Source organism: Podarcis raffonei, chromosome 1 (assembly GCF_027172205.1).
Source record: "Podarcis raffonei isolate rPodRaf1 chromosome 1, rPodRaf1.pri, whole genome shotgun sequence".
NCBI classification, from domain to species: Eukaryota; Metazoa; Chordata; class Lepidosauria; order Squamata; family Lacertidae; genus Podarcis; species Podarcis raffonei.
Genome location: NC_070602.1, coordinates 59,167,469 through 59,191,603, shown reverse-complemented (window position 1 = coordinate 59,191,603; position 24,135 = coordinate 59,167,469). Strand labels below are relative to the sequence as shown.

General features: G+C 41.8%; 1 protein-coding gene across 2 annotated transcripts; it reads left to right on the top strand.

Annotated features, from left to right (window-relative positions):
- Window positions 1–4,462: 4,462 nt before the first annotated feature.
- On the top strand, window positions 4,463–21,937 carry E2F8 (E2F transcription factor 8). Of its 2 annotated transcripts, XM_053388908.1 has the most exons (14): window positions 4,463–4,543; window positions 6,415–6,519; window positions 7,668–7,928; window positions 8,260–8,416; window positions 9,630–9,935; window positions 10,275–10,436; window positions 11,410–11,547; window positions 11,932–12,144; window positions 12,734–12,812; window positions 13,080–13,602; window positions 16,797–17,015; window positions 18,150–18,282; window positions 19,179–19,567; window positions 21,628–21,937. In XM_053388908.1, exons 2-14 carry the CDS (start codon window positions 6,466–6,468, stop codon window positions 21,802–21,804), a joined length of 2,811 nt encoding a protein of 936 aa, XP_053244883.1. In that variant the 5' UTR covers window positions 4,463–4,543; window positions 6,415–6,465; the 3' UTR covers window positions 21,805–21,937. The 2 variants fall into 2 exon arrangements, with proteins under 2 accessions (XP_053244883.1, XP_053244893.1); XM_053388918.1 differs by lacking the exon at window positions 4,463–4,543 and having other exon boundaries at window positions 10,359–10,436.
- Window positions 21,938–24,135: the final 2,198 nt, after the last annotated feature.

Genomic DNA, 24,135 nt, shown 5'->3' with positions numbered 1-24,135 from the left:
CCTTTGACTGAATGAAGTAAGTTGCCTTGTGCATCATACAGCGCCGCCTGCTGGCTGCTAGTTTCTCCAATGTTTGCTTTTGTACTTATCTACCCTTTGAGATGTTCAGTGCCGTTAATCACTATTTACTTATCATTACTGAAGTACCTTGAAGCATGTTAGAACTTGTTTTCCCAGGATAAGGAGCTAAAACAAGACTCTCTAAACCGCAAACTTTATAATCTAAGCTGAGATGAAACAATGAGTGTCGATAATATAGTGCTGGGGAAAGCATGAAGCATTCAGAGATAAATGAAGGTTGCAGCAACAATTCCTGTAGATACTGAGGTCAAACTTATAGCTGAAGAAGGAGTTCATATGAAATGTATTTATTGGTTTAATAATAATAAGTGACAAAGTACAACAGTTCAGGGATGGGGAACCTGTGACACTCTGAATGTTGTTCAACTCCAACTCCCATCAACTCCTGCCAATATGGCCATTGGCCAATGGTCAGGGATAATGGGAACTGTAGTCCAACAAAAACTTTGCCTTAGACCAGGCATAGGCAAACTTGGGTCTCTAGATGTTTTGAGACTACAATTCCCATCATCCCTGACCACTGGTCCTGTTAGCTAGGGGTGATGGGAGTTGTAGTCCCAAAACATCTGGAGGGCTGAGTTTGCCTATGCCTGCCTTAGACGCTTGTAAAAATGGTGTCACCCATACAAAAATTTTCAGATGGCCCTGTAGCAGCATTAAAAAAAAGATCCGTCGCTAAGACACACACTGAACCTCATTCTACAAAAACCTGTGGAGAGGGGGAAGGGAGACCATTTTTTAAAGGGGGAGATGCCCTAAAAGGGAAAAGATCTAGGTGAGTAGGAGAGATCTGTCCTGTAATGCAACATGCCAGGTACAAACAAGTCTGTTTAATACCAAACAGAAGGTGTGTTGGTTTGCAACAAACCAATTGACTCAGTGATATCTCAGCATCTTATAAACTGACACATAGTGAGTCACTCCCCAAGCCTGCACCTGTCATGCCTTCTCTTCCCATAATGCAGGAGCAGGGAACTTTGATGAGTCTGAGAGCCTGATTACCTGGATTGGAAAGTTCTTGGGGGCTGCATTTCAGTAGCAGGTGAGGCCAGACTTCACACAGACACACACCAGAAACGTAATACATTAAACACAGATGCAGACAATAACACACACTGTAACACCAACAGGGGAGCCCTTTTCTCAGTTCACAGGGTGGAATTAAAGCTAGCTCATGATCCAAGCTGAACCCTGCATAGCAATGTTGATCCACTGCCTTGGCAGTAGATCAAATCAAAACAGATGTGTCAAATGTCCACTCCTGTACATAATTCATATATCTGAGTACTGTTTAATTGTGTAATGGCAATCTTAATATTGGCCTTTTCCACTAAATACCCCAAAAAATTTCTAAAAGCTAGAACTGTCAATTTAAAAGTCTACTCCTACCACACCTCTCTGTCTTTAAGGCTACAATTAACAGGATCACACTACACACCACACAGATTGTCACAATCTAAATTCAAGGGCAGCAAATTGCATGTTATGTTGTATTTTTATACCACAACAGAAGTTTTATTAAGTTTAAAGTTTTGCAGAAATGTCCAGTTTCTTAATTGTACATAATCAATCTCTACACAAAACAATAATTATCTCCAAAAAGAGCACAAAATTTTAAATAAAGAATTATTGCCGCACTTTGTCGATAAAAGCACCCAGTTGGTAAAATGCTAAAAACTTTCCAATGGACAATGAGAGCCTGCAAGGGAGAGGTAAAATGTCTATCTTGGCTGAGTCCACCTTAAAAACCAGATCAGTTTATTCAAGATGAACAGGTTTCTTGGTGAAAATTTCCAGTAACTGTTTTGCCTGTGGGTAAGCCAACCTGTTTCAGGGATGAAATCTTTTCGGAGGAAAGATTTTTTTACCTACATGTATCTTTAGGAATGAGACACAAATATCTAGGCCGATACAAAGCTTGGCAGCAAACTCTGTGGAAATAATAAACGTGTTTGCAAGATTTGTTTGACCAGTTGTGATTCCCAAGATAGCTGCCCAAAAAACTGGGAATACTTCAGAAACTGAAGATTGCAACTATTCATAGTCATTGTAACTACAGTGTGGTAATAAGCTCTATTGAACACAATGGGGCTGTTAGGCTGCAATTCTATGCACATTTACTGGCAGTCTTTCTCATGGTTCCAGGAATTTTGTCCAGTCCTATATATGTCCTATCACAGATTGAACCTAGAATCTTCTGCACAGAAATCCAAATTGTCTTACAGCGTGCATTAATTTCCAAGAAACACAACTTAAATTAATGTCATGTCTATAGTCAATGCCGTTTTCTCCAAAATGATGGAGGCCAGTTCATACTATTACGTATAGCAGAAAAATCCTGATAGCTGGGTCAGCTGTACTATTGGGCAGTGTGAGGTAGCTGCCTCGGGCAGTAAATGCTGAGGGAGCAGTTATGTTGAACTAAGATGCAGCTACCAGTCTCGCTGGTTTCTGTACATAAAATGGCTGGGGGTGCCATCTTGTCCTCTGTCTCAGACAGCAAAATGTATTGGGCTGGTCCTGCCTACAGATTTAAGATTTCTGGACTGTGGTGGTTTAAAAATTCAAGAATGTCTTGAAATCTGCAATATACAAGGATCCAGAGTGACTTGGTTGTACATCTGGAACCAGATAGTACACTGTAATCTCCTAAAGCTTTGCAGTTTATTCCTGGCTGCTAAAACTTTATGAGTAGGATAGTTCTCTGTTTCACTCTCACAGAGGTCAGCGTCACAACAATTTGAAAGTTATGACTGTGGCCCAACTTGTTTTTCAAATCTGTGAAAAAAGGAACACTATATTCCAATACCTTTCTCATTGTTTGCCTCCTCTTCTGAAAACATCTGGAGAGAGAAATTAAGCCATCACAATACAAATTTATCACTTTGTATTCGTATTTATGTGGTTTCATGTTATGAAATGAGTTTTCTTTCTACTACAGTATCTGCACAAAGTTTTGCTGCTGTTTTGATTTCCCCCCAATAAACACAGTGCATTTATTACAAGATTTCCCAGACAATATGGACAGTTTTTGTTTTAAATCAAAGTGACTCCACCATGCAAGATGGGGGAACCAGAAAAAGCTTGAGTTGATAGGCAGGCAGCCACCCACCCACGCACCCTGTTCCTCTCCACCTCTGTATATCATCCTCCAGAGATGAGGCCAGAGTACAAGATGGTTAACTCATTTTCTCCCCCTAACAAAGCTGAGATAGGTTTATAGAACGTGATGATTAGCCCAAGGTTAGGGATTCAAAACAAAGTGTAAGTGTCCATTGTCTGATCCAGACATTCTGCTCAACTACTGTGTAAACAGAGGCCTGAAAGGACACAAGGCTGATTAGTTTGCATACTTTGTTCAGAGATCTCTCTGCAGTAGTTGCCATCACTTGTTTCTCTCCACTTGCAAAGCTCCTGTACCTTCCAAAGCTGCACGAATAATTACACCAACCTTATATTAAACAAATGCAGTTTACCCGCTTTGGAAATACAGCGTATACAAAAGGGAAAGCTTGACCTGCTGAGCATCTGCCTGAAATGCAACTGAGGCGTTCCCGCCCCAGAGGCCGCGCCAAGGCAAACCCTACCAACCCTGTGAAAAGGAGATGCCGAGAGTCGTGCTGCAGAAAGACCAGCTCCTTCATCCTCAAGATGAGGGGAAAGGTGGTACTCTGCACATGCTCAGAGACAATGACATTCATTCACAGACCTCAGGACTGAACCCTCACCTTCCTAAATTTAGGGGTCTCCAGGGGACCCTGAGCGCTAAGCCAGAGAAAGCCCGCCCCCCAACCTCCGGCTCCCCCACTTCTCGCGCCAAACTCCTCCGAGTGAGCGCCCAACTTCACCCCCCCGCGCGCGCGCCAACCCCACCCGCTTTCCCTAACCGAGAAACATCGCCGATTGGCTGGGGCGCAAGAGCCTCCGCGCTCCAATTGGCTGAGGGGGCTCGCCTCCTCCGCGCTCCTTTCCACGCCCACCTTCTCCGCCCTCCGCGGGCCAAATTCAAATCGCTGACACGGGCGGACCAGCAGCTTTCAGCCTAGCGAGGGAGGGGATGGCGCGCGTTTCGTCTGAACGGCGACCGCCCTGCCGCGCCCGAGATTCCCCCTAAGTGAGGACGAAAGTGAGGGGGGAGCTCACACACACACACAAAAAAAAGGTAGGTAAGGGCGGGGCGGGGATTATTCAGCTCGCGGGGTTGGTGCCGCCAAACGATTTAAACTGGATCAGGGCAGGTCTCCGCCCCGCTCCCACCAAGAGCCAATCAGAGGCGCCATGCGCCCGAAGGGTGGGAGGAGCTTATCCCGAACGAAAGAGCGCGGGTGGAATCCCGGGGCTGGAAGGAGGGGAAAGTTGAAGTGGAGGAGTAAGGGGGGTGGTGAGTGACTGGCAGAGAAGGAGCTGTAGCAGAAGCAGAGGAGACGTGGGGGGCGTGCTTGAGAAAGTAGCCCGCAAAAAGGTGATTTTAAATGTGGGCGTTTTGGGGGGTGTTGACAATAAGGTTTGGGTTGTACCAGCGGGATCCTTTTTATTTATTTATTTTAAAAAGTGCTGCGTAATGGTTAAACCGTGCTTGCTGAAGTCAGTAACCTTGACGATATTAAACTCAAATCTGATTGTCTTGTACTTTGACAGATGCACCATTCTTTGGTGGTATCTGATTAAGGAGCCTCTATCCTGTGAAAGTGTGATAAGCTTTGTACATTTTTATGGTATCTTGGGGCTCTTTGCTTCGTTTTTGCTACAACCGGCTTCTGCTTCTGTGATTTGTAACAAATAGCAATGAATTGGACCTTGGAGGTAGCACAGGGCACACTTGCCAGATTCAGTTCCTCCAACAACCATGATAGCTGCTGTACCACTGGGCAGAATATCATTGCTGCATAAATATATATATGTATATGTAAATGTATTTCAGAGAAAGTGAAATGGTGCCGTTTTCCCTTTCAACAGACACAACTATCCAATGCTGTTTCTTTTAAAGTACTGGTGCTTTATTTCATAATATCACAGGCCTGCAAGTTAAAAAAATCTATATAATTCTGTATTTCACAACACAGGTGCCCCACAAAACATGTACCTTTGCTCCACAGTACTTTAAAAAAATGTCTGGGAACTGCTGGGACTGGGAAAAGAAAGCCACTCAGCTTGATAAACTAGTGGCAGTCCTTGAATGTTTTCCAGAGAAGGAAGGCTCACCTTTGACCGGGATTAGGGGGTGGGTTGTATTCTGGATGACATACACTGCAGTCATCAAAACACTAAAGATATGTGCAGACTGGCAGCCTTGGAGTCAATCTGCTGTGGCTGCAAGAAGGTGGTGATGTGCTGCCTACCATGTTGTGTAATCTGTGGTTATCCATTCTGCCAGTAAATGGTGCGAACAGCCTGCTAAACAGATATTTACCAGTGTTTGCCAGTCTGGTGCACCCTAGATGTTTTGGGCTACAACGCCTAGCTGTTCCTGCCTGAATGCCAGTGGGGGCTGGTGGAAGTTGTAGTCCAAAACATCTAGGGTGCACCAGATTTGTGAAGGTTGGTACAGACCTTCCTACAACCAGTTTGGACAGAAGTCTCATGCTGCAGTTTCTGATCATCAGCCTTTATTAAATATTTTTCTTTATTGTTTTTATGTAATAATGCTGATTTGGCAACTTCACAATCACCAACTTGACTGAAGCAAGAAACCTGAAACAGGATTAAACAAAACTAGTGCAAATCTAGACACATGCATCAGCAAATTGCACCAGTCCCCTTCGTGTAAAGACATGTGACCATAGGAAGACAAATTTAGCAATATGAGAATAAGACTCATGTAGACGCATTCTTAACAATGGAGTTGGGAAATCTTTTTATAACCCTGCAATCCTAAGCATGCTGCCTATGGAGTAAGTCCACCTAAACTTAGTTGGCCTTCTGAATATAGGTGCTTACTGCTGTGTGGCACATTTGTCATCTGAATGAATGGCCAGAGTTCTCATTCTAGAGGTCTTGCACCAGTATTCCCACATCAAATTTGTTTCAGCATCTCTGGTAAAATGATGTCATCATCACCCCACCTTTCCTCCATGGAGATTAAGGTGGCATACATGGCTCGCCCCCTCCCCATTTTTTTGCCACAACAACCTGTGAGGTAGGCTAGGCTTAGAGAGTTTCCTGAGGTCACCTAGAAAGCTAACTGGCTCAGTGTGGACTTGAACTCTGTTTTCTAAATCCTAAGTCCAACACTGGTCACTGTACCATCACAGACTTTGATCTACCAGTATTCTGTTTTTTGTTTTGTTAAGTGCATATATATAAACTAATTTTCCTTTTTTATTCTTCTCAAAGAATGCTGTAAAGGTTGCCCAAGCAACAAAGCCCTTATTCTATTTAATTCAAATGAATATGAATAAGAGAAAAGCTTGCAGTGGCAAAATGAATGCTGAAGACAAGGTAACCTATCTCCCACTTTATCTACCGTATAGCAAGTATTGGCTAGAGGTTGCTGCTCATTGGACTGTGGATGACAAAGCTCTAAAATAAAGTTAAGAATTGCAAATTACATATGAGCAGCCATCACTACGCTTGGCATCTTCTGTTTGTTGTTTGGTTTAACAATCTGGTTTTACTTCAGTCTTGATAAAGAACTGGACCTGAAGAATAGTTACCTTCACTAACATTTAGTCATTTTGTTCTCTGCATCTGTACAGAGACAAGTCACTTGTGAAGCTATTATCGAAGGAAGTTCCAGACCCAGCAATGGGTAGAAACAAAACCCCATCAGTTTAACTCATTGTATTTTATCAGCATTAAAAATGGCTACTCCTTTGACTTTGAAATTAGCTGGCCAAAATATGTTATTCCTAACTTAAGTTTTCTTCATATAATTCTCATGTTCACTAGTTAAATGAGTCTCCTGGTATAAGCCACTGTGAGAAGAGAATGCTGGTTTAGATAGGCGCTTGATTTTATCCACAGGCCTGCTGTTACGTTCTTCAGCTATTTTTTTCTCCCTTTATCAGGAACTTGTTTACACTTTTTGCTTTGTTAGCAAATATAAAATAGACAACAAAACTTAATTATGTTTTGACACCATCCAATTTTGTCCCCAACATTCTGTCATGTAGAAATGCATGATGTTGTATATCAAAACACAGGTAAATTGTACACATTATGCGGGGTAAGGGTTTGGCTGCAGCCTTCTTTTACTGCAGCATGTATTTCTGCCCTAAAGCAAAACAATCAAGACTGACTGAAATACATAGGAAGTCTGATAAAATCCCCTAGGAACTAAACAGGTGAAAGTTTTGACACAGTGGTTTTCAACTAGTGGTATACTGCAGCCTGATCGAAGATGGGTCACAACTACCACCATAAAAATACATGGCAAAATGTAAAGGAATGTGTCCTTTACATGTTTGGGCTAAAGGTGGGTCCCAGGTCTGAAAACATTGCAGACTACTGTTTTGACAACAGGCACTTGATTGATTTCCACATGACATTCGTTGGTTTATTGATTAAAAACAGCTTTGTTTTCATATTGCTTTTATGCCTGGCATTGCTGATCTCGAGTCACACAGTTTCATTTCTTTTTGGCTCAGGAAAATTGGTCTTTTGAACCACATGAAAGCACATTGAAAACTCCTCTGAAACAGGCAGCGACCTCCAACTGGCTTTTGGCAGAGAAGCCGCCTCCTGCTTCTGGCCATCTGACAACGCCACCCAAGCCTAATGAAATCTCTCCTGGAGACCCATGGACACCGACAGCTAACCTGAAAATGCTAATCAGCGCAGCTAGTCCTGAGATTAGAAATCGAGAACAGGAAAAAAGATTGTCAGACAGCAGAAATGAAATCCCTGAGGTAAAACATTTGTCTTCTTATCGCTATAAATATTATTGAGCGCTGTACTCAAAACTTAAGTATGCACTTGAAAAGTAGCTCAGCTTTGGTTTGTTTCAGTATTTTGTGCTAGACCTCAAATCTGGAGTGTTAGTTATTTTTAGAGATTATAGTGTGTGCATAGCAGACGCTTCAGGGCAACTCTATTATTTTGAGGCTCACCAGCTGTCACCAAGAAGGCACTTGGCATTGCGCATTGGCCAGAAATGCTGTTACTAAATCTGTCAAATCTTAATATTTTTTCGTGTAAGGCGTTACCAATTGGTGTTTCTGCATTGTTTTCTTTCCGCAGGACCATTTGTCAGGAGACGAATATGAAAAATCTCAACCCAGCCGTAAAGAGAAAAGCCTAGGGTTGCTTTGTCACAAATTTTTAGCTCGCTATCCTAGTTATCCCGACATCTCTAAGAACAATGAAATTTGCCTTGATGAAGTAGCAGAAGAGCTTAGTAAGTTTGGGACTAAGATCCGGTGTTTATTACTGGAAAAAGCAAAACTCACTTCACGCTGTTCAAAATGATAAGCGATTGATTAGAGTCTTGGTAATTCTTATAAACAACTTTATAATGTGTTTCAGTATCCTTAATAATAGCTGTCAACATTTCCCTTTTTTAAGGGAAATTCCCTTATTCCGAATAGGATTCCTCGCAAGAAAAGGGAAAAGTTGACAGCTATGATCCTTATACTCTCACTGTAGCTGATACTAATAGGTTATTACATTAATAACTACAGTTTTTATTTATTTACTAAATTTATATACTGTCCTTCATCCAAAGATCAAAGGGCAGATTTTATACTGTATTTTGACAAGACACATAACATGATACCCTCCCCACCCACCCCAAATACCCCCATCACATTTTAAAAGCCACAGATTGTTTAAGCAGCCCAAGGCCTGGGAGAAGGAAAATGTTTTTGCCTGGCACCTAAAGATATATAACGAGCCTCCCTGGGGAAAGCATTCCACAACTGGGGAGCCACTGCAGAAAAGGCCCATTCTTGTGTTGCTTCCCTCTGGACCTCTCATGGAGAGGGCATATGGAGAAGGGCCTCAGATGATGAGTGCAAGGTCTGGGTTGGTTCATATGGAGAAAGGCGGCCCTTGAGCTATTGCGGTCCTGAGCCATTCAAGGCTTTAGAGGTCAAACCAACAATTGGGCCTGGAAAGTTACAGATCAAAACCAACACTTTGAATTGGGCCTGGAAAGTAATTGGCAGTCAGTCCAGGGCTGGTGTTACATGCTCAAACCATCTTGCCCCAGTGAGCAACCTGGCCATTGAATTCTGCACCTGCTGAAGTTTCCAAAGAGTCTTCAGAGGCAGCCCCATATATTGCAGTAATCTAACATAGAGGTTACAAGGGCATAGAAAACAGAAATTAGGCTATCCCTGCCCAGATATGGAGGCAGCTGGGCTGCCAGCTGAAGGTCATCATACAGGTCCTTACAGCAACCTTACAGCTCCTTACAGCAACCAGGAATTTGGAACGGGGCATGTTATAGCGAGGCAGACTATGTGGAAAGAGCACAGTCTTCAATTTTCCAGTCCTCCGGTTTTCACGGGGAAGGAAGATATAATCATGAGGGTCTACCCACCTTCCAGAATGTGACAGGATTAAAAAGCAGGTGGAAAATAAATTTTTTAAAATTGCCCTTCTTACAGATGTTGAACGCAGGCGCATCTATGACATAATGAATGTCCTGGAAAGTCTTCACATGGTGAGCCGACTTGCCAAAAACAGGTATTCTTGGCATGGGTGTCATAATCTTAAGAAAACACTACAGATTTTGAAAAAAGTGGCTGAGGAGAACAACTATAGTCAGCAAGTTGAGCTGATTAAAAGAAGACAATATGAAGAAGAGCCTGAAGGGGATGACCAGAAGATTCAGTTGATGGCAAAGCATGTTAGGCCAAATGACCATACAGACATCTGTTTTGTGGAACTTCCTGGGATGGAGTTTCGAGCAGGTACATCTTTGCTTTCTAGTTTTGGCATGCCAGTATCTTCTACGATTTGAATTTGGTTGGTTCCAAATGCTTGCATCTGGGGCAGTGTTTAATTAATTAGTTGGATTAATTAGTTTTTAACTCTCCTTATGATTGGCTTGTATAGTACCCTGACTGGGCAGCAAATCATTTTTTCTTTAGAAAGACAGCATATAAATCCTTTAAATAAACAAATGGAATCTGCATGGAAACATTTATTGGGGGGAGTGGGTGAACCTGAAGCCTAGGCGAGTTAGGAACAATGATTTCAAAGCTCTCATGACTTGGATTATATTCTGCCATGGTTATCTCTCCGTACAGCTTCAGTAAACAGTCGTAAAGACAAGTCTTTACGGGTGATGAGTCAGAAATTTGTGATGCTGTTTCTTGTTTCAACCCCCCAAGTTGTGAATCTTGAAGTCGCTGCTAAAATTTTGATTGGTGAAGACCATGTTGAGTATTTGGATAAAAGCAAGTTTAAAAGTAAGTGGCAGAAATGGCTATTTACATATCTTCTCTATACTGTGCTTGGCCTAAGTGTCTTAATTTTTACGTATTTAAACACTTTTTCCTGTAGCCCATCAATACAAGACTAAAAATATGAAAAAAAATAAGATAGCATGCTGAAAATGTAGGTGTTTTGCAACTTAGTATGCCCTTAGTACAAATGTTCCCAGGTGGGTTTAGACGTTAGCTCTTAATGGCCAGGTTTGGCCCAGTGGTGGCCCATGAAACTGATTTATTAGAATAAACTCAAATAATGTGTCCCCATGTTCCCTCTCCTTTGCTCATCTTTGAAGATATCATGATTTCTAAATCACAGTTTCCTATGATGTCCATACTGGGAGGCTGTGGTTTAAGAACCAGGGTATCTAACAAGCCAGGCACACAAAAGTAGGATTGAATGCACAAACACACACCTTCTTTCGGTTCAGTAAACTGGTTGATTGGACCTAGATAGTGACTCCTGAACTCGACCAGTATATGATGTTGGCCTCCTCATAATTCGTGGACAGGCTGTCATTGCTTAACTGGCTAAGCAAGTCATGAATGAGCCCAGCCTTCTCTACCTACTCCTATCCTCCTGCACAGCCAGGAAGAATTTGGGAGCCTTTACTTCCACTCGGTTAACTGCAGTTTATTGTGTTATACAAACTGATAAGCTGTGCCTTATATCAACTATGGCTAGTTTGAAACAGAAATATGTAACATTGGCAAATGGTCCAACACTGGAGGGCCACAGGTTCCTCATCTCTTGTTTGAAACAAGCCAATGGCCTGCAGCGGTTTAACCATAGCTACAGTTCTGTGTTCAGATGAGACAGCAATCTGCAGCTAAGTTAAAGCACCATTTGGACGAATAGGAGAAGAAGGCTGATGTTTTCATAGTACTGAACCTCTGCTTAATGGTGATGTAGTAGTACTGCATTTTCATTAGTCTTTTCAACTTATTTCAGCTAAAATTCGAAGGCTGTATGATATTGCAAATGTTCTCAGTAGCCTTGAGCTCATCAGGAAGGTTCACGTTACAGAAGAGAAGGGTCGCAAACCAGCATTTAAATGGACAGGACCAGATGTTTTTTCAGAGATTCTAGGTAGGTTGACTGTTACTTCTGTACTCTAGAATTGCAGGCAATTCCCTGTTTCCGCAGGGGTTTTGTTCCAGGTCAAAGCATGCATTGGCAGAATGTGTGTAAGTGTGCCCCATTATGCCACTATTCCTCCCTCTTCCGGGGTCCAAAAGGACCCACATGTCGGTGGATACATGTCAGTGGTTGCATGTCAATTGGACTCACCTAAAATGGCCGCCACCTGTCATTGTAATGGTGAAGCTTTCTTATCCACTGCTCTTTGCTGCTACCAACCAAAGAAGGCGCTTTGTGAAAGGCATTTTCCACTTATATGTAGATGTGACCATTTCCCAATAGTTCTGCGAAAACAAAGGCTTAATAACAATTTTGTGTGCAATTAATTTATAGCTGCACAGCCTGTATCTACACCCACTGCGACTGCTTCATCTCATCCTGCGGAAAGGAAGTCTTCCAAAGAGCATTGTTCCAAGAACCTCTTCCCTACGAGAAGCAAGCAAGGCTTCATACGGCACCCATCTTTAATGAAATTGGCAAAGGGTGCGCAAAGCAATCAGAGGAAAATTAGATCTGCTCCAAGCAGCCCCGTCAAGAAAAATGCAAGTACGTAGTTGAAATGTAAACTCTATTCAGTGTTATTCCGGAGATGCTATTGAAATGTTGAATGGTTCTGCTTAATGCCTTAGTGCAGAAAAACAAACAAACCCCAGTATATCTTGCAATCTCTTGAGTTGTCTGCTCCTGAGCAGCCATAGTAAGTTTGGCTAGACTTATACAAAGTGGAAGCTATGTGCTATACTTGGGTTGGAAAGACTAATGGGTAATGGTGTTAGGTGCAGTCACAGGTTCCATTTTGAAGCTTTGAAGTGTAGTAGGCTCCATCCATGGCATTTCCAGCTGATGACTTTGAGTAGCAAGGCGCTGAAAAACCTTGAGTCCTTGGAGGTGCTGTGTCGGATCAAAATGCTCTTAATATGACAGCTTCATGTAAACCTATGTCCCACTGTGGCAATGGCTGTGTTGGTGGCCTAATCCAGGCCACAAGACTAACTGTATACAACACCTTAGGAGCAGTACCATAAGGTGTTGTCCTTCTAGTGATGGACTCTGGAAGGCCATGAATTGGTCATCCTCAAGCTATGCAAACAGTACGGTTTTAGTGAAATCTCTTTATTTATCTCTTCTCCCAAAGGTCAAATTCCACCAAGCTTTCCAAGCAAGATGGCTCAACTTGCAACAATATGCAAACAGCAGCTGGATGAACAGTCAAGGTATGTTCGTAAAAGAAGAGATGCGTACAAAGCCTGCCTATTGAAGGCAAAATTTCCCAGCTAGGTGAATCCTCCAGCAGCATATCACACTTACTAACACAACTCCTCAACAAAAGGACTAAAATTAACATATTTGGTGTAAGAAGAGCATGACTTAATGTTTGGCAGTGCTTTCTTTTCTAAATAAGCAGAGCCAATTCTACTGTATTGCATTGGCGGAGCCATTTTGGATGCAAGGGTTTTAATGCTGTGGATTTCTTTTCTTAGGGATTTCAAGAAGAGAAGAATGAAATTGGAACATTCTACTTTGCCATCCCCTCTAGGTCTGCCACCCAAAACTCGTTTGAAGCCTAAACCATTCTTGTTACCTTCTCAGGCTGAGATCCTACCTCTGATCCACAACTCGGTACCTCCAGCAATGCTACCTCTCCATCCCAATGTGCCCTATGCATTATATCTGCACCCTTCCCAAACACAGCTAGTGACAGCATACAATCCAAGTTTCACGGTGCGGCCTGTCCACTGTGCTAATGTGGCTGGAAGTAAGTCTCCCATGGAGCCCAGTTCCCAAATAGCCCCCGGTAAAATATTTATTGAAGACAGTGGCAGCAATGGAGAAGGAAGTGCTTCCTGTGCTAAAGGTAAAGGCCAGGACCTCTGGCTGGCGAAGGAGCAAGAAGGTACAAAGGATGACGTGGTGCCTGAGATACATTTTAAGAGACGTAGAATGGAGGGCAGTCCAATGAAAAAATGTGTGAGTGAAGAAGCGGCGCTGCATGATGTGCTACTGGTAAGCTGTATTAAAGTGCACACTCTTTCCAAATACTAAATGGGTGGCTGAGGCATGAAATGCATGTGATAGGGCTCTCTAATTGGTCGCTGTGAAAAATCAATTCAATAGTTAAGGGTTCCTGTGAGTCATGTTCATGCACAGGGCCTACCTTTAGCAGTGGCAGTGGCAGATTTTTCAAATCTCAGCTGTGCCACAGGTAGCCACACTATCAGTAGAGCTCCCCTTCTGACTGCCTGACCTCCACTCTCTTTCTACATAAAGCCTTAGGAGCAGAGAAAGAAAACAGCTTAAGAAATATAGTAGTATTATTTTTTTAAAACAACAACAGCTGAAAAAGTTCTTGCCAACTCCCAAAGTGCCAAATTCATTTCCTCCTCCCCATTCATCCGTATTGCAAGCCTAATGTAGGGTTGCCATACATCCGGACATACCTGGAATACTGCAGTCAGAAGCAGTGTCCAGACATATGGCAACCCATGTTGCCAGTGTTGTTTTTGGTCATTTCCCTTCAAAATAGCTCAAAAACTCCTTTTTTGCACTTTTGCTGAAAAAAAGCTTAACCTTTGGCAAAGCTAAGGAAAAACTCAACAACTTTGGCCCAACAACTTTTGTGTCCGGATTTTCACTTTTTGAAATATGGCAACCCTAACCTTATGGAGGAGGCCATCTGCTCAGGCTCCCTTTTAACTTCCAGGTAGCTTTGCTTTTGTGGTATTGGAGCATCCAGTAACTCCCCATATAGAAGGACAGCAGTTACCCAGCCTCAGAAGAAGCTGTCTTGTGTTTTTGGATGAGTTACAGCTCTGGGCAGGGCTTCTTTTCAGCAGGAACTCACCAGAACTCAGTTCCAGAACCTTTCAGGTGGGTGCCGTTGCCATTCTAAGAGAACAAGGGAGACGTTTGTGGTGAGCACCTCTTTCTAGAAAAAGAGCACTGGATCTGGGCCTGCCTCCTTCCAACTGGCAGGTATATTCAGAACTGCTGCCACACACACTAACATGATGTAGCATCTTCTGCTGGGGAGGGGCATGGAAAGGTAATTCATACTTCTTTCACCCTTTACAGATAATGGGCTAAAGTATGCTTTGGGAATTTGTGCCCTAGATGCTGCAGAACAGTGGGACACATATTACAGAGTGCACTAAGTTTTGGAGCAAGCCTATTATTTTCTACCTGACAAATCAGTAATTGCAGATCCAGTTGCCCTCCTTAGCGGCTGGCTTGTTAAATGCAGAGCTCATGTGACCCATATATTGAGCTGCTCTTTTTTAATAAGAAGTTGATCCAAACGTGTGTGTCCAGAAGTCTTCAATCATTGAGATGGAACATTAGTGAGCACAAAGCAATATACAAGTAAATCACATTCCTCAGTTGAATGAATGCAGAAGGCATTAAGAGTGGAAGAAATCCTTTTTTAAAATTGGGGCATCTGCCCACAGAACCAGCTGCTGCATTAGGATTGTTTCCTATTTTCCTAGCCCTGATCAAATGTTCTGGAAACAATATCAAATGTATTTACTGTGTGCACTTTGATGATAAAGCAAAGTACTGTACTAGAGTATGCTTGTACTTCTCCCTTTTCCTTTTGCACTTTAGTCAGGTTCATCAGCTATTCCCTATTCCTTTCCCCACTCCTCCTTGAATCTCTTGGACCAAGCTAGTCCTGCCTTTTCTGCTATTGATTAAATTTCATAACTTATTTTTACTTTCCCTCTGTCTTGTTACTTTTACTGATTTTAAGCTTGGGATTCTTCTGTATTATTGGTGCTTGGTGGCAGTAGCGAGGTTTTTTATACTAATTTTGTGGGTGGGGTGTTGGTGAGGGAGCAGGGAGTTGCTGTGGGCAGGATTGGCAAGTAATGTGAGGGGGTAGAAGACTCCTTAGTAACAAATAAGTGACAACATGACTAAAGAAACATGAAATAGACCTCTGTTAGGAAGGATTACATAAGGATGACACCTTTTGGAAAGGTACCAGCTTTGCTAAGGTAAAGAATATCTTGAATCTGACTAGTGTCTTGTGTGTGTAGAGATCTGGGAATTTCAATAGCCCCAATCAGTTGCTTTTTATACTTAGTTTTCAAGGCACCGTGTTTCCCCATTTATTTATTTTTTACTCTGTACTGTATTCCTGTTTTTCTGAGTGATGACAGCCAGTTGCTTGTTTCAAAGAATCTGGTTTGATATAGATACTAAATTCTGGGAACTGGATATCTCTCGGTTGTGCTTTGAGCTGCTTTTCCAGGAGTGCAATAGAGGGTGGGGAAAGTCCAGCCTCAACTTGGGAGAAGGGAAAAATAGGAATTGTGTTGGAGGATGGAGTTGACATGCAGAATGCGGGCGAAGAAGGAGAACAAGAAGGGAGAAGGCACCTTTAATATTACCCATTCAGAGATATGCTTTCTCTCTCTCTCTCTCTCTCTCTCTCTCTCTCTCTCTCTCTCTCTCTCTGTGTGTGTGTGTGTGTCTGTCTGTCTGTCTGTCTGTCTGTGTCTGTCTGTGTCTCTGCCTGACTGCCTATTCTGGATGGGGTTTCACTCACTCTGAAAGAATAAATTTGGGGCTGCTCCCCAATCCAACTTTGTCACTGGAAGCTTAGGTAGCCTCATTTGGGGAGGGGTAACTATTACCATGTACAGCCACTCTGACTGTAGTGCCGTTGGGGAGAGACTATCACCAGCACATAACTCCAGTAGCACTGGCTGCCTGCATGCTCTGAGGCCAGGCTCCAGATTCTTGTTTTAACTTGCAAGGCCCTTAACAACTTTGCTCTCAAGGACCACCTGATTCATTATATCCCTGCCCAATCACTGAGGTCTGAAGGGGAGTCACTTGTTAGTGGTCTCCCATGGCTTGTATCTACCAGGAGCCGCACATTCAGCATTGTGGGCCCAATTGTATGGGACTCCCTTCCAGTTGAGGTCAAACAGTGCCTGCCCTTTGGTTGAACTTCCATCACCTACTGAAATTTTTGTTTATTCCAAAAGGCATTTTAACTGAATTCTGATATTATACTTTTAACTGGTTTGTTGTTGCTGTACTGAGTTACTTGTAAACTGCTTAGAGACTATTGTAATTAAGTAGTATATAAATTGTTGAAATAAATAAATAAATAATATCCATATGGGTGTGTGTATCCCCCTCTAAATTAGCCTTTGGTTATTTTGCATTTCCCCCACCCCCCACCCCAGGGAGTATCTGCTGAGAGCAAAAAATCCCGATGTCCCATAGCTTCGCATCTTGACCAGGAAACCTTAACTTCATCAGCTGTGAAACAAAGTAAATCTGAAAAAACAGATCAAGACTTGGAGGGTCAACCAAAGCAGCAGAGGCAACGGGAACTTTTGGAACCCGACAGCGTCACCACAATGCAGGAGATGCCCGCAACATTTGCAATCGCTACACACAAGGTATACTTCCCCTTAAGCACATTTGCCCTATATCTTTGCTCTTCTGAAAGGAGCACTGAATGTCTTAAAGTAGGCATTTTATGCTCCATCTTTACAAAAAAAGAAAGAAAATTAGATCACATTCAGGACCAATATAGTATCTTCAGCTTCAGCCCATGGACATTTTCCCCTCTTTCCTTTTATATTTTAATTAAGGACTGCTGCTGGAATTTACTGTATTGCATTTCAGACAGACCATCGCTATTTGGACAAAGCACATGTTTTGTGCAATCTATGGGCAGAATTGTAGAATGCAATAATGGACATGTCATACTGTCCAGCAACACTGATAATACATCAGTAAGTTGCCCATATTAAAATTATCCTTTATAAGACTCCAGGATGAAAAGTAATGGTCTTTTAAAATATTTTATCATTTAAATTTTTTTTAAGAGATCAGAATGAAAAAGAATCATGCATTCTGCATGCTTGTAGAGCACAAACACATAGCTGCATTTTTCTTAAAAGTTGAATGTTGTATTTATCTCCACCCACCCCAAATATGTTTAATTTTCATCATTATTCAGGGATGCCTTTTGCTTCATATACATAAGGTCTTCATTTTTAATGTGGCGTGGAAAAAGAGGAAGAAGGAAAACATAGAAGTGTGGCATGAATTGAGCGTGAGGTGGTCCAAAACTGCATTGGTGTGGTGGTTGTTTACGATCTTTTCCCTGCTACAAAGTTATTATTCTCCATTGCAATATTGGACAAGTGTAATATCAAACTTGGGTTCCAAAAATTGGGTTACAACTCCCATCTTAGCCAGCAAATGGTCCAGGATGATGGGAATTGTAGTCCTACCTCATCATTTGGAGATCCAATGTTGAAGAACCCCCCACCCACCCATGGGTAACAGTTGCTTTGCGGAGAGGGGTGGTTTTCCATCTTAGAAATGGCATAGCTAAGTTCTCTTAATGTTTTCCTTCAGTCCCAGTGGCTTCTTTAATTGTTAAGACATCAAGAGATCCAGTCATTGTTCTGCCATGTCATATCTATTTTGGCCCTTTCTTGTTTAGGAACAGTGCAGTACCTATGAAATTTGTGTTGATTATTGTTGTGAATATAAACAGTACATTTCCCCTTGTTCTTTAGACTTGGTTTCCTTCAGGATACCTTATACCTCTTCCTCACTGTACCAAGCTTGGTAATGAGACCATTTTTTCTAACAAGGAGAAAGCTGAGATGTGTGCAGCAGAACAGAAGTCTTATAGTTCTCCTATTGCTGGTGTGTATTCATTAACTCTGCCTCTAAAATATTCCAGACTTGTTTATATCTGATGACTCCTGTCAGCTATTGATGAAGGACTTTAGGTGGGAAATTTAACTACAATTTAACTACAGCTATTACATGCCTGAGGCCTGTGCCCTCCTCATTCAGCTTTTGCAATGGTGGCTTGTCCCACATGGTTCCACTTTCTGTGATCTGAAGAAGATGGATTTAATCAGTTCAATACAGTATGTATTAACGGTTCTGAACTCATTTACAGAGGGCTTACAAAACTACAAATAAAAGCTAACATTTTTGTTATCCATTTAACAATTCATTAAATAAATGTTCTTATTGTCTCCTGTAATTCTCATTTCCTTCAAGCACTTCTTTTTGATTGTTTGTTTCATAAAATTGATAGGCCACTGGATTGTTTTTGTTTAAAAAAACACACCTCAAAGCGGTGAGGTGAATAAAACGGTGAGGTCAAAGTGAATAAAACAATAAAATCATCAGTAACAATCCATAAAAACAATGCAGTAAAATCAACAATAAACAATAAAATCAACAATAAAGGAAAAAACCAATTAAAACAAACATCCACATTCTACACATGTTCCATGTTTTGATCTTGAGGGGTAGTTGTTTTTTCAGTTATTGAATGTATTTAAATCAATGTTCTAGATGAGTCATTTTGTTGTTGCAGGACCTTTTCAAAGTTTCTTATAATGTGATAGTTTGTGCATTAATATTCTATGCCAAGGCTTAATTGCATTCATCTGAAGCCTGCTGTGACCAAGCTTCCGGTGTTTGGCTGGACTTGGTGTTCATGCCTGCCAAACATTGGCCTGTGCTCCTTGACGCAGAAGTATTGTCATTTGTGACAGTTTTTTCTTTCTTTCTCCTTCTCATAGGTGGTATTCCAGTGACGTCTGAATTTACTGCCGTTAATTTCCCTGCTTTTCATATAGCACCTGTGAACCTAAAGCTACCCGCATCTTCTGTAGCTACTGTCTCCGTGGTGAATGGCACTGCTGTGACTTCAGACCAGGCTGACTCGATCCAAGCCCCAAGCGCTTCAGTTATGAACTTTACACTACAACACTTGGGACTGATTCCAGCCAATCTACAAATGTCTGCAAATCAAGTACTTAGGTCTGGCCCAGTTTGTCAAGGAGCAGAACATGCTAGTTTGGTTTCAGAAAGTGTAGGCTTCAAACAGGAGAAAGCAATACAGAATGTTTTACCACCGTACGGTCATGAGATAAATGGTAAATCAGTTTCAGCAGCTTCTTTACAGCAGGTAAGCTTTTAAATAATGTTGTTGTTTAGTCGTTTAGTCGTGTCCGACTCTTCGTGACCCCATGGACCAGAGAACGCCAGGCACCTCTGTCCTCCACTGCCTCCCGCAGTTTGGTCAAACTCATGCTGGTAACCTCGAAAACACTATCCAACCATCTCATCCTCTGTCGCCCCCTTCTCCTTGTGCCCTCCATCTTTCCCAACGTCAGGGTCTTCTCCAGGGAGTCTTCTTTTTTCATGAGGTGGCCAAAGTACTGGAGCCTCAGCTTCACAATCTGTCCTTCCAGTGAGCACTCAGGGCTGATTTCCTTCAGAATGGAGAGGTTTGATCTTCTTGCAGTCCATGGGACTCTCAAGAGTCTCCTCCAGCACCATAATTCAAAAGCATCAATTCTTCGGCGATCAGCCTTCTTTATGGTCCAGCTCTCACTTCCATACATCACTACTGGGAAAACCATAGCTTTAACTATACGAACCTTTGTTGGCAAGGTGATGTCTCTATTTCTCAAGATGCTGTCTAGGCCTGTCATTGCCCTTCTCCCAAGAAGCAGGCGTCTTTTAATTTCGTGACTGCTGTCACCATCTGCAGTGATCATGGAACCCAAGAAAGTAAAATCTCTCACTGCCTCCATTTCTTCCCCTTCTGTTTGCCAGGAGGTGATGGGACCAGTGGCCATAATCTTCGTTTTTTTGATGTTGAGCTTCAGACCATATTTTGCGCTCTCCTCTTTCACCCTCATTAAAAGGTTCTTTAATTCCTCCTCACTTTCTGCCATCAAGGTTGTGTCATCTGCATATCTGAGGTTGTTGATATTTCTTCCGGCAATCTTAATTCCGGCTAGGGATTCATCCAGCCCAGCCTTTCGCATGATGAATTCTGCATATAAGTTAAATAAGCAGGGAGACAAAATACAGCCTTGTCTTACTCCTTTTCCAATTTTGAACCAATCAGTTGTTCCATATCCAGTTCTAACTGTAGCTTCTTGTCCCACATAGAGATTTCTCAGGAGACAGATGAGGTGATCAGGCACTCCCATTTCTTTAAGAACTTGCCATAGTTTGCCGTGGTCGACACAGTCAAAGGCTTTTGCATAGTCAATGAAGCAGAAGTAGATGTCTTTCTGGAACTCTCTAGCTTTCTCCATAATCCAGCGCATGTTTGCAATTTGGTCTCTGGTTCCTCTGCCTCTTCTAAATCCAGCTTGCACTTCTGGGAGTTCTCGGTCCACATACTGCTTGAGCCTTCCTTGTAGAATTTTAAGCATAACCTTGCTAGCGTGTGAAATGAGTGCAATTGTGCAGTAGTTGGAGCATTCTTTGGCACTGCCCTTCTTTGGGACTGGGATGTAGACTGATCATCTCCAATCTTCTGGCCACTGCTGAGTTTTCCAAACTTGCTGGCATATTTTTAAATAATAGTCTGTTTCAAATAAGACTGATGTGTTATTAACACATATTCTTGCCAGAGTGTACAGTCGCTCATAAGCAATGGGGCATTTTACATGATTTGGTAACAGGAGCAAGCCAGCAGGAAACCACACCCAGCAATTTGGAGTTAACTTTATTAGCAACAATAGGATCTGAAAGACATGAACAGCTTTGGATACAGATGTCGGAAAAGTGGGTTTTCAGTAGCAATAAAATTTTCAGTATAATATGATGTTTTATCTTTGCATACCAGTGCTTGTAGAGATTTACTTGGTTAAAACTGTTAAAATGCAGACTCTGCTAAAAGAGCAGTACCATTGTATGAAAGGGCTAGAAAATTACAGAAGGGATGCCTAATATAACATTGTGAAATTGGCTGTTATATTGGCAACCCTCTCCGTATGTACAAATATTTACCAGTGGACCAAAAGCATTAATAGAGTATGCTGACACAGGATAATTAGTAAGACTTACCAACAGTGTCCTTTTCACCTGCTTCGTGTTTCCTTCTCTGTTGTTCCTGTTTCTTCTGCTTAGTTACAGTATTAGAAAGCCTCAAACAGGGTTCCAAAATACATTTTAGTTGTTTCAGTCTCATCACTTGCAAATAATTTAGTTTTCTCTTCCATGCAGGCCACTGTTCCTGTTACGTCCAGCATTCTGGATAATTGCCATGACTTCCAAGCATCATGCGAGTCAGCTGTAGTTCCTGAGTTTTATTCATCCTTTCATGAATCAGATAGAATATCTCAAGCAACACTGGCAATTCCACAAAGAGAACATGGTGTTTCAACAGAAGATAAATTTTGAGTTGGTATAAAATATTGTTGAACTCTTTCCCCAAACAGATATGATTGAAACACTTATTTCTGGTATTATAAATGTGTACTCTGGAAATAATACTTGATCATAATGATGACTTCTTCATGCTTGAATATATATACATATATAAATATATATATATAAGGACACACACCATTGTCTGTAAAAACACCACTTAAAGAAGCAATTTTTACAATTCCATTAAATGTCTGACTTCATAGTTGTGTGGAATAAGAAAGCTCTTGTTCGTTATTTGTATAGAAACATACTAAATATGTACTGGCACATTGCAAGTACCAAGCATGTAATATATTGTATTTTTAAAAAAACTATTAAGGAGGCTCTTGTTACTTAAGTTTACATAACATTTTAATTTTGTGTGTTCTTTAATACTGTTGCAAAGTTTTAAAATCTTAATCACGTCTGTGTAAATTTTAAGGTTTATTTAAGGGATTAATCAATTTCTTCAAATTAAATTTTGTGTCAGTTTTCTAACTTTTATACTTGTGGGTTGTTTCTTGGCATTGAAACAAAATGAACATGCACAGAAAGAGCGTGCAGAAAAACGTGCCATATGTATATCAGGAAAAGTATGGATAAGGATAAAATGCTGCATAATGCCTTAAAATGGACTGGAGTGTGTGAGGATTAGACCAAAGGGTCCATTTCTCCAAGCTCTCCAACTGAGGTGGCCTCCCAACAGGTGCTGTCAATGGAGTCACAAAAGTGTCGCCAACCAATCCTTTCACCTGCTAAACATGGTTGTATTCATGCTTACAGGGGTCAGCAGAAAACCCCAAAATGATGTTCGGAGGATAGGACTGAGCCAGGCCAGGACCCACTGGATCTCAAACTGCCCTCAGTTTTCGTATAATGGCATTGGGTCCAATTACTGCCCTAGCCTGGAGTTGTCACAGTGATGAAGCCCGATCGTTCGTCCCCTACTTTCTGTCATGGCTGTAGATGCAGCAAAGTGTGTGTGTGTGTGTGTGTGTGTGTGTAAAAGCTTAAGATTGTGCCCCTAAATCTGACTAAAACCTTGCCAAGGTTCAAAATCATGCAACCTGGTATGTGGATGCCATTTGGAAATGGCTGCAAAGACTTGCTGCCACCTGTCTGTTTGGGTTGTAGCCAGAACAACTTGGTTTTTACTAGCTTCTCGAGCACATAGCTCATGCCCTTTCCCCCCATCTGTTGAATGTTGTCTTAATATATAAATTGAGTAATAGATTGCATCTAATAAAAGCAAATGGAATCTATGGCACAGATGCAAGAAACTGAAATCTCTTCACCCCAACAGCTGAGATTTTTCTGTATAGAAAGATGTCATGTTTGAAATCACTTTGACCTAAGTACTTTTTACTATAATTTTATGCATACTATTAATAGTGTGAGCATATTACACCCCAATCCTAAAGTTAGTTATCTAGAAAAAGAAGCTGTATTGCTATTTGTAAATAAGTTTGTTTAGGGGCATTGCATCAGAGTTGATATAAAGCACTACAAAAAATGAATGGAAGTACTACAACGGGCCTTGTATCAAATCACATTTATTATCATTTTTCAGTATTTATAACATTAAACCAGAAAAAAACAAGCTAGATTTTGAAAAGAATAATTAATATCTGAACAAAATAGTGAGTCAAGGTGACAAAGACCTGGGACAAAATCATAATCTTCCTGTACTTTATCACCCTGTACACTCAGTGTTCAATAAAATATTGGCTTATCAGTTTATATTTTTGCAGTTTCTGCCGCTGATAGTTGAAAAACCTCACCATTCTTTCAGAATGAAAGAATGATCTCAGGCTAAAAGCAATCTCAAGCCTACTCTGATTTATACTTAGTTCTTGTTGAATTCAAGCCAGAAGCTAGCGAAGTTCAGAGGAATTGGCCACCCTCCAGGTGCCCGGCTTGAATTCTTGTTGACCTCCCTGCCAGCGACTCCCGGCAAGACCAGGGGAGGTCTCCAATCGGCGATTCTTCCCAACGTGAAGAAGAACACACCACTCCTCCCCCTCCCGTTGCCAGGGAGGGGAAAGAGACAGACAGAAATATATCTACATGCCTTTATTCCTGTCTTTCCAGCAGTACAGAGAAATCATGTCTGTACACTCTCATCACCAACAGCAGAGAGAGAATAACTCCACCCATGTACTTCCAGTACAGGGTCATGTGCCACTCTGAGCTAACATCCGGCGCTCAGTGCACAGAATAGACTGCCCCTGGTTCCCACGGTACAGTCCCAAAACATCAGCTTCCTGTTTGGCTTTCCAGCCATCTGGAGCACCCAGCTGCATTGCTCCTTTTTCGTAACAG